At 42.4% G+C, this 11,316-nt stretch overlaps 1 protein-coding gene across 1 annotated transcript; it reads right to left on the bottom strand.

The window, feature by feature from the left end:
* Positions 1-5,346: 5,346 nt before the first annotated feature.
* Positions 5,347-11,316, bottom strand: CDKN2C (cyclin dependent kinase inhibitor 2C). The gene is made up of 3 exons (XM_070368089.1): positions 10,112-11,316; positions 9,520-9,659; positions 5,347-6,101 (listed from the first exon to the last, which is right to left on the bottom strand). The coding sequence occupies exons 2-3, from the start codon at positions 9,646-9,648 to the stop codon at positions 5,724-5,726; spliced, it is 507 nt and encodes a 168-aa protein (XP_070224190.1). The 5' UTR covers positions 9,649-9,659; positions 10,112-11,316; the 3' UTR covers positions 5,347-5,723.

Here is an 11,316-nt window from a genome sequence, read left to right on the forward strand (position 1 = left end):
GGAACAAGAACAATTTGGGCCCAAATGGCTTTTACAATAGTTTCAAAATATAAAAGAAGATACTGTTACATTAGCAATAGTACAGAATAGCCAAATTATAGAATAATCATTCTTAAAGCACAGTGAGTTATTTTTTACTTTAGGAAATTATGTTTCTAAGGCATACATTTTAAACCCACGACAGACTTCTTTACCAGCAAGTTGTACAAACTGTACACTTAGAAGAAACAAGGGAGTGAACTGTACTTTAGTATAGTTGTGATAATTTAGTTGCATTTCTAAATTAAACTTTTAACATTAAAGATGTCAGTTTTGCTTTATATGTGAACTTTCACTCTGCTTATAACTAATCTGAAAAACTAAGGCGTATAACTAAAATAAAATTAGTTAGAATGATACTGCTTTATATGGTCAAGATAAAGTATCAGGTTTTTTTTCTAAGTAACTACTGTACTTATGAAATATAAAGGAGATCAGAAGCTCCCATTTCCAAACATTTCAATGCAGTTTTTTTAAGCTTTTCACCTATCAATTCCACAAATTGTCCCATTATTTTAATGTTAAAAAGCAATTAATATCACTTTAATTATATCAATTGAATGCATCTGAGGTCCTGGTAAATTATTTTTTTCTTTCACAGTATAGATTATATGTAGGATTTCTTCTTAATGCTCAAAGAAATGACGGGTAGTTTGGATAAGGATTGGTGGTTTTTTTACTTCCTCCCCCAAAGAGCTGATGTTTTTGGCTGACTTTTTTTTTTTTTTTTTTGGGGGGGGGGGGGGGAAGGAAGAGAAAAAGTCTGTAAGTTGAATTATTGAATAGGCCTACACTGAAAATCTTCCTTGACCAGTGGTGACTGGAGAGAGGAGAGATGAGGTCAAACACTCTTAGTATAACAGTATCTGTGTAGTTTTAGAAAATGTGCAAACTCCTTCAGCCCCCTGTCCCTCTCCTCTTATGTGCTGGTACCTCTGGACCGTCCTGAAGCCATTTTAGAACTTAGGAAGGAGACCCACTTGTGCTTTTGCAGGTGCTGTGGTGGCAAGGATAACCTCTGCTCCTTTGCCGGGTGTGTTACCATGCTGTTATTGAATGTCTTTGAGGATTAAAGACAGCACAGAAAATTCCAAACCCACATCCTAACACCTGAAGCTCGCACAATGTTTCTATAGCAGATGGCAAAACATTTCACTGGAAACTTGATTTACCAAGTGAATATCCAGATCTGCAGAGTTTTTAATCTTTTCAGGCACCGCTGAAGATCCTTACTGGATTTTCGGCTCTATTCCGGGTTGAAAAACAAGACCACTTCTAGGTGTTTTGCGCACCCCAGCCCCACCCAAAGTCCCGACGGGCCTGCAATTCTCAGTGTTTCAAGCTGAGGGTCTTTCCGAATGAATGTGCATTTTCAGTCCCGGACGTCTAATAATTTGTGGGGTAAGGGCAACACCATAGGACTTTTCGGACAGTCGAAGAGGGTGAGAAGCCGGAGAGGCAATTGCCTCCTCGCAGTTGGACGTGAGGCTCGGAGCCCGGCTGTCCTCAGCTGTCACGGGGGGAGGGGGAGGGAGTGCTGGCATTGGCATTGGGCATGGAGTTGCTCCAGCCGCCGCGCCCGGTCCCGCCGCCAGCTCACCTCTGCGGAGAGCTAGGCACTCACCGGCCCGCTCGCCCCTGCTCCCAAGTCGCCCTCCGGCCCCAGTCCTCAGGCATAGGTCGCCGGAACCATCCAGAGGGATGGCCGCCGCCTCCTCAGGGACCGCTGCCTGAGGGCCAGGGCCGGGGAACCCTGGCCGCCCTGGCAGCCCGTAGCACCCGGGGCGCTCTGGCGGTTGCAGTGAGGCACCGGGGCCCGCTCCCCCTCCCCGCCCCCGCTCCCGCCTCCTGCCTGCCGCGCCGTGCGCCCGCTTGCCCCAGCCGGCTGGCGCAGCAGCGCACACACTCACTCCGAGGGCGCCTCCAAGGTTACCCGCGGGGTGGGGGCTGGGGCAGTCTCCGGCCACTGGCCTCCTCCGCTGCCTTCCTATCGCCGCGGCTCTTCAGCCGCTCCAGGGCGATCGGGTTCCAAACCCCAAAGCAGAAGAGACTCCAAAGTCCGGGGAGGGAAGTCTCGAGCTGGGAGCAGACGAGCGTCCGGGCGGGGGGCGGCCTTAGTTGGCTCTGGGTGCTGGGAGAGTCGGGTCAGGCGAGGTCGCGGCAAGAGGGGGCTGTGGCTCCGGCGGCCGCGCTCCGGGCCGCGCTGGCTGGGCCGGGGGGCAGCGCACAGGGGCTGCAGGCAGCACCGAGGCATCCAAGGCGCCCCGGGCCCGCTGGGGGGCAGAGACAAGCGGGCGGCCAAACCTGCCGAGGAAACTAACTAAATAAAAGGAGACTGTTATTTAAGGCGCGGAAATTTGAAATATTTGGACAGGAAGAGAAAAGAAAAGAAACCTTAGCGAGGGAGGGGAAAAAAAAAACACAACGCGAGCTAACGGTTTTGAAACTCCCCCACCCCCACCCCGGGCTTTTCTGCGCGCCCTGAGGGAGCTCTGGGCTCCAGCTTCCTCGCTAGGGAGCCGGGAGCTGCGGTTGGAGTCTGGAGAATTTCGAAGGAACAGAAAGGATGACTCTGTAGCCCCTCCATAGAGGACTTGGGTTGACGACGGGCAGAGCCTTTTTACCCCGAGTCTTAGGCTGGAAGCTTGTTTCCAGCCTCTCATTAGGTCCCTAACGTGAATCTGATTATTTTGAAATTGTGGTGTAAAAATCAAAGCAGTCTCCATAGACCAAGACCCGGACTTTTCCCCTCCACCCCTCACCCTAGCCCCCTCCTTTTTGATGAAGGTCGCTTAGGGCAGTCAGGAAGGCTGTGAGTACGACCCTTTCTCGCTCCAGCACTGTGCTCTTTCAGCACTTCTGGACGATTACTTCTTCCCCCGGCAAAAGTCGAAAGCACCTTTTTGGGAACTGAGATTTCGAAACCAGTCCGGGGCTACGGATTCCACAACGTTTGTTTGACCCACATTATCAGGGACATTTACAATATTACTAATTGAAATGCTTTCCTGGGACAGAAATATTTTATCCATTTATTGGTCTCCCAGCGTGGTGTGTGTTTGTAGGAGCTCATCACACTATTAGGAGATGTGTATTGTTTATCAGAGAACTATTGATTTACTACCAAAAAATGATAAAGTGCAGTTTGCTTGGTGGCTTGGAGACCAGAACATGGACTGAGGTCCTTTTGGTGTTCTCCCCCACCCTCCCCGCAACCCCTCACCGGCCCTGCTTTGCCCCAGGTATATGCCGGGGGTTCATTTTACTGAGCAAAGGCTAAGCCTGAGTTTCCCGACGTGGATGCGGGCTCCGAGAATAATTGAGAAACGCATCTCTGCCTACTGCCGCGCCACTCTTTCTCCGTCTTCGTCCCCTGAGGCCCTGGTCACTTCATTGATTAGCACTTGCCTCTCTACTCTGCATCTGAAAAAGCTCAGATCCTTTCCGGTCTCAGCTGGCTGTAAATTAAACCCCGTTAAACTCTGCAGTATAGTTTCTTCCATCCTATACATTTCGGTGTATTTGTCTTACTGAATATTGTCGAGGTTTTTAAGAGATTGAATAATGGCTTTTCATATTTCCTAGAGGGGACCACACAACTCATTTCTAAAATACTTAGATTAGCAAAGCTATTTCCTGCGAAGAACCAAAGAAAAGTGGCGATGTTTTAATGTCTAGGCAAGTTTTAGGCTGATGAAGAGAGATAGAGCTCTTTCTCCTCACCGTGCTCCGACCATCTGAGACTAAGGCAAGCGCAGAACTACCGCTCTTTAACTTCAATGAACATCCTATATTCGAAATAGCTAAAGAGCGATTTTAATGCTTATCCTTGGTGGATACTGAAAAGTCCATTAAATCGACTTTAAGAAACATTTATCTTTTACAGTTGCAACTTGTAAGAAGTATTACTTTTATTTTTAGTAATAGTCTTGTGTTTAGAAAGTATTCAGCTTACTCAAGCAGTGTATTTTGTATATTGATTCTAGTTTTTAAATACAAAATACACCCTTTTCTTTCAAAATCATCTCAATTTCTACTTTTTTCCTAAACTTTAAAATAAGTGTTTTACATTTAATTTCATGTTGCTGTCAAAAATAAATTTTTTCAGTAACTTGTGGTTTGAGATGGCAGAAGTTGAAGTCTTGTTGCACTTGACATAGGGAAGGTGAACTTAAAATGCCAAATGAAAAGGATTTTTTCTTGCATATTCTTTTATACTACTATGAAAAATAAATTATCGAAAACCACTTGTCTGCAACCTTCCAATCCTTGTTAGGGCAAGCATCAGAACCATGTCCTTCAATAAACCTTCAAGTATTTTGTTCTTTTTGGAGCGAGGGCAGGGAGCTTATGAAACAGAAGGAGGGACCTTTTACATAAAACATTTTTGTTCATGTGGGAGATGAAGAATAAAGTATTTATAAATTTATAAGAGGTAACTGCATTGAAATCCTTTGGTGAAATCTTTAAAATAACATTAAGTAGTAGATACAGGAAAATTCTCTTGGAAATTTGATATTTCTATTTCATTCAAAAAAATTTTTAGCTAGATGTATTATTAAGAGTTTTATATGCCTTTACTAAAAAGTTTTGAGGGAATCAAGTACTATGTGTAGGAGTGGCCTATTTATTTACTGTAAAAGTTTCTATATTTATTATACTGTAGCCCCTAAATAAATAATGACACATGTAATTAATATATGTATGTTCTTGCTAAGCTTTTTATCACCTCAATATTGGTATTTGCAGTGCATTTTAATACTTAAACATTTTATAATTTTACACTTCTGGTATTTCAGGGAGAAAAAGCCATTGTTACATTTAGCATACTTATGGTATACTTTTGGGAAATATACTATTTAACCAATTGTTTCATTTTGTGATTTTAAAAAAATCAACAAATGGGAAGCACTTTTTAATGGCAATTTCTTTTTGAAGTGGCTTTTAGGGCTAACATATATTTGATTCCAGATCGTTACTTCTGAAACCTGTTTTTCAACGATTTAACTTAACTTTGAGAAAAAAGGAAGATCAAATATTAGGATAAATCTACACTGAGGTAATTTCAGGTTTGATTTCCAAAAAACTGTTGTTCTTACTCTATTTTAAAGCAGACATATTAGGCATCAAGTAAAATCTTTGCTGGGAGGCATGAGGAGAGAAAGAAAAGCATTTAACTGGATCATCAATAGAATATGTCTAGTTCTGATGTCAAGACTTAAAACACCATGATCTTTCAGTTTAGTTCTCCTTAGCAAGAAGCATATCACATGTGGATTATAAGAGGCGTGGAAATCACAGAAAACATTGTCCTGTTTTGAAAATGTGTTTTAATCAGGCAAAAGAAACATCAGGACAAACCATTTTAAAAACAAAGTCTCCAAGTTGGGTACTGAGACTGGCAAAGGGAGAGGCAAGGAGAAAAGTCAGGGAAAGATAAAATATTCAGAAGAAAGCCAAAGCTTTTGCAATTACATGTTAGAACTCAGGGTTTTGCAGGTGAAAGAGATGTTGCTTAAATATATTCATAAAGCTGTAGTAAGATTTCCACTTAGCAGTTTCAGAGGCTTTAACTAGCTGCTTAAAATATGACAAAACTGAATTTTAACAAATGATATTAAAATAGGACAGCCAATCAATTAACTGACAAAACAGAAGACAGTGTGGGAGAGCCCTCCCCACATTCATTGCAGATTCGCAGCTCCCTCCGCCCGGTTTCCCTCCATCAGGCTAACGACCTCGTTTCTCCGGTAGAGCCTGGCCAAGTCGCAGGCGGTGTCCCCCTGATGGTTCCGATGCCCCACTTTGCAGGCCGTGTGCTTCACAAGGAACTCCACCACGGGGAGGTGGCCTTCTTTGGCAGCCAAGTGCAAAGGCAGGTTCCCTTCATTATCCTCGATGTTAACATCAGCTTGAAACTCCAGCAAAGTCTGTAAAGTGTCCAGGAAACCTGCTCTGGCCGCATCGTGAATGACAGCGAAACCAGTTCGGTCTTTCAAATCGGGATTAGCACCTCTAAGTAGTAGTCTCCTGGCAATCTCCGGATTTCCAAGTTTCATAACCTAGAAGAGGAGAAAAAACGGTAGAATCCTTCAAGCGCTCCTACTACAAGACTCTTTTAGAATATCCATCTTTCTATTTATGTAACTTTTTTTGGTGAAGGAGTGCTTTGGGAAGACCCATGTGATGGAGTTTGAAGGGCTCAGTTGCAGCAGATGAGTAAACGTAGAAGAAAACTTCTAAAAATTGAGCTTCTATGATGGAATATCTTAAACGAGCCCCAAAGTAGGATATATCGATTAATAAAAATAGAATGAGTGCGATTGTACAAAATTCACTGACAACTCAGCTCTCTGTCTCCCATAAAGAGTTAGTGTAATTTCATGAATTTATTAAAATAAAAGAAATGGAATTTGAGATTTAAGTAAGTCTTCTGTTTGGTTCATCACGTTCATAAAATGTGCGTGGGGTATTGATTCTGTAAAATTAAATGTGGGTAAAAATTTTCTAAATAGCTAAAAAGAAGGAGAATGAGCTTCTTTAAATCCTCAAAGAAATATTTCCACACACCAGACTCCATCTAGGCTGATTTTACTAGTGTAAAAATGATCTCTTAAAAATCCAAACCTGGTATTTTCTTAAATTATTAATTTTCACAAGTTCTCTCCAAACAGATAAGCCCGAAGTTTCCAAGTAATTTTTAAATGTTTTTTTTTCTTTGCAATTATTTCATGTGGGTTACTAGGTGTATTTAGTTCTTAGAATCCTCCACTTGAAAAATTAAAACGTTATTGAATATTAAAGTGTTTTTTTTTAAAAGCAAGTGTTTTTTACATTGCCAATGATACTGATTTATCTAAAACATAACATATTAATGATATGCCTTATATTAGATAGGAAAAGACTGTATGGCAACTGTTCTTAAAAGGAATGGAACAGTCATTCTACTATTTTACTTACTGTCTCCTAAAAAGTTCTAGCTAGTTTCCAAATTTTCAATTGAGCAAAAGAAGAGAAAGTAAGATATTTAACGTATATTTTGGGACATAGAAAGCTTTGTCTGTGGTTTCAGCCTGTTTGTTAATCAACTGGTGACCTCATCTTATTTCCTTTTGCAGTTATTATCAGGCATTTAGGAATAGTTATTTGTAAACTGCCAATATTTTAAAAGCCAGAATTTGATATTAAAATTTGCTATCAACATACAACTAATTTACATGATAAAGACTTACGTACTGGTGTTTGAATACATTTCACTCTAATAAGAGGTCTCTATTAGGCTCTCATAATTATAAAGTATTTTGTACAGCAGCATGAAATTATACAATACATATAATCTAGTTGTGAAAAAATATAGTCTCATTAACATGCAAGGAAATTTCAGCATTTTAATTGTTTTATTCCTAGGTATATTCATAATAACCTAAAGTTATAGTAAATAGATTGCATAGTAGACACTCGAAATTAAATACATCCTGGAAAAACATACAAAGCTGATCTATCTCTTTAGAATGTTTGTTTTAAAAATCACAAATTAAGTAATATAAAATATATTTAGAATGAATAATATTTTATTAATTCAAACTATATAGATGACCAAGATGTTAAGCTTCCCTGTTGATAAAACTCTGCTGACTTTTGGCCTTTACTTTGGGGCAGTGGTTAAAAATGATACATAATTTATTTTTTAAGAACTTAGGTGAAATACACTTTTTGGTTATTAAAAATTAACACAATCTAATTTTTACCACAACTGCCTCTAAATATTTAGTTACATTTAAGGACCTGAACTGAGAAAAATAGGAGACAGACACCTTGGATCTTTGTAAAGCAAATGTACGATCAGGGCCTTTGATATTATCCTGATTAAGAGGCTAACACTAGGAAGAGGGAAAAACCTTTTGTAATTCAGTTAAATAAACATTACTGTAGGAGAAATTTTGCCATATTCCACAGAAAATAATAGCAATGCTGGAAACTGTTTTGAAAGAAAGTTCTTTCTTGAGTTATGATACAACTTCAGTCAGGATTATACATACTGAAAACAAGCTTTGAGACTCCTGTTTGTGTGTGTTTCATTATATGTACTACGACTAAGCCACAATAAGTGGGTGCTAATATCTTGATAAGTATGTTTAATATAAACAAGACTGCAGAGTTGTATTAAAAATGTTTGTCAAAACTTTTGTTTTGCAGTATTAATCTCCTAGTTTTCCTGCTCGTCACAAGTCCTGCAAGATCCTATTCTTACAGGGTTAAGTGGCTCATTCTTTGTGAGATTTATATAATATTTGAATGTTCAATAGGAAAAATTTCAATATATTAAATTTATGACATTACTATCATCACAATACCTGTTAAAAACTACGAGGTGGAAAAATAAAAAAAATCCTTTCCCCACTTAATATATCTGAAATAACAAGATAAATAATTTAGTATCTATCTATAAGCTTCTTTAATACTGAAATTTTTGCAAAGTCAGTGTATTCTGATTTAAAATATACAGGGTGTATGATTTTCGTCTGTTAGTAGTACATCTCCTGTCACTTAAATTTTTCATTCTTGCAAATAAAAACAAAGCACTCTAAAAACCCTCTCCCCAGTGGATTTTCAAAAACAGCTTTAAGTGTTGCATTTCAAATACGAACTGCTTATAAGAATATCATCAGAACTCAGATAAAGCAACTGTTTGAGACTACTTTGCCATTTTTCTGTTTCTAAGCCTTGCAACCAAGTTACATGATAACGTTCAGAGGAGGAAAAAAGTTATCAGGTACAATACTTGGCAGCTGAACATGTTTCATTTGTTGCTTGTAAATCTAATTACTAAAAATTAGAACATACCACGGTAAGACCGCAGAGACAAAAACACTATAAACTGAGCTCTGATTAGAAAATTCAACTTTTTATTCCTACTCAATCCTGAATGGGTGGATGGTATTATATTAACTGTGAAATGTACATCCTGTGCCCGTGCCCAGGCCACCCATTCCAAACGAGGAAAGGTCGTTTGTCAAAACTTGAAGCATTTGAAGGAAAAATACCCTCCCCAGTAGTCAGGAAAATTAACGTTAAAGTCAATTATTGGAGCAAAGTACGGAAACCACTAATAGCAGTGTATTTACTTCAAATAATAATCATAATAACGTGTTTACAGAACTGTCTAAAAAAAAAAAAACCAAAAAAACTCGGCGCTGCTACGACTGGTATACAATCCCCACAGTCACAAAAACATTCCAAAAATTAAGACCAAACCTGGAACCCACTTGATATAGAGGATGTTATTGGATTTGACGAGTTTGTTCAAAGTACGTCATTTTGGGGAGTTGGATCCACTTAAAGATATAAAATATGGCAACCAACTAGTTTTAAGAACAGTGAAATTTAGTACCCCTGAAAGCTTGAAAGCTATTATTCTAGAAACCCGGGTCACGTAGGCAACATTGTTGACCTGTTTTCCCCACCTCTCTGGATACCAACCTGCAGCGCAGTCCTTCCAAATCCATTTTGTGCATTGACGTTTACATTATTTTGCAACAAACTAGTAAGTTGCTCTAGGTCCCCCCTGGCAGCTGCGGACGCCAACTCGTTCCCCCAAGGCTCGGCCATTCTTTAGGGTCCTGACGATCGGGAAAAGATGAATTAGTTGTTTTTCTTTTTCCCCTTTCCTTCGCTCCTAACCAGGCTGCATGATGGCATCGGAGACTGACAGAAGGACTGGGATGGTTAATCTGGAGTAGAGCTTGGTAGTAAATACTAGTAAGATCTGCCTGCCAAAAGCCCGCCCCTCGATTCACACGTGATTATTCAGCAAAACTGAGCCATTGGAGAGGGGCTCCGCTCCTCGCTTTTTAGCTTAACCCCTATGAAGAATTCTGGTGATTAAACTGAGAGATATACAGACACACATATATTCCTGGTAAATTACTCTGGACGTAAAATGTAGGCAGAGCTGGCACCTACCTACACTACAGATCCCCAGGAGGAATGTATGCGGAGATTTAAGGGACTAGGTTAGGGCAGAAAATACCGTGGAAAAAGAGACATGGGGGAAGAAAAGGTATTAACCCACCCTTGTTCTCAGCAGTGACTTGAGCCGCGCGAGCCAGTACCGCAGGGGCAGGTCCTCCGAGGGGCTCGGTCTCCATCCGTCTCGGCGAAGGGGTAGTTCTGAGTCCTCCGCTGCAGGGAGAGCGCCTCGGTGGCTGGATGCTGATGTGCTCCGGGGGTTAAAGATGATCACCAAAATCAAACGAGAGTAGCAGTTCCGTGGCCCTCAAGTTACAGGTCGTAAGGACTCCTCCGTGGCCTTCGATTCTCCGGATGAGTCTTAATCCGCGTCCAGGCCGAGCTGCGGGCTAATGCCTTGCGGGAGGGCTCCGGAGCCCGCCCGCCGGGCTACCGCAGCCCTGCCGAGCCTGAGAGGCCGTGGGAGCCAGGCTCGGCGCGCGTCTCCGGAGACGGCCGGGCGCGCGGCGGGCCCCCGGCAAGCCGGTCATGCCGGCCCCACCGGGTCCTGGGACGCCCAGCAGCGTGAGGAAGGGGGAGAGAGATGCGGGAAGTGTCTATGGAGCCCCGGCTGCTGAGGCAGCGCGCTGCAGCATCGCGGCTGCACGGGGCAGCCCACTGGTAACTTCCCGCCTACAACCGAGCCAGTTCAGACTTCCTAATGTAGAAGCTCATTGAGCGACCGCCGCTTCTTTTCCTTACTTTCCCGGTTTTCTGAGGGCTCCAGAGATCGGAAGGGTCCTAGGAAGTCTCAGGCCAAGCTCTGAGTATTGCGAGTCGCCGCAATTCCAGGGCGCAGCCAGTTCCGCCCTCGGCTAGAGCTCAACGGCTTCGGCGCCCTGTGCCACTTCGCCAACCTCTCGCAGTCCCCTGGCCTGTGCCCCCAGCCTGTGCCGCCGATAGGGCAGCGGCCGCCAGCCAGCTGTGCCCGGGAGCCTAGCCGGGTAGCACCGCTTCCTCCCGAGCCGCAGCGCTCCCAGTGACAGTTTCTTTTGTAGCCGGTCCCCCCCAAATCACTGGTCCCTGCTCCCTTCACCCCTACAGACACTTGTGCGTCTTGCCCCTTTCTGGTCTTTTCCTTCCCTCCCTCGCTTCTTTTTTCGCTCAAACAATTGCTGCTTCTGTTGCCGCTGCAGAGACGGTGCCGGTTTCTTCTCCCTTTTTTCCGACCTCATCAGCTTTTTTTGAAAAGAAAAAAATTGAGCGCTTTTTGAGTTGAAAAACCCGCCCCCATTTTAACGGCAGAGTTTTAAGGAGGCTCGGCGGAGT

The sequence above is a fragment of the Bos mutus genome, chromosome 3 (assembly GCF_027580195.1).
Source record: "Bos mutus isolate GX-2022 chromosome 3, NWIPB_WYAK_1.1, whole genome shotgun sequence".
Classification (NCBI taxonomy): domain Eukaryota; kingdom Metazoa; phylum Chordata; class Mammalia; order Artiodactyla; family Bovidae; genus Bos; species Bos mutus.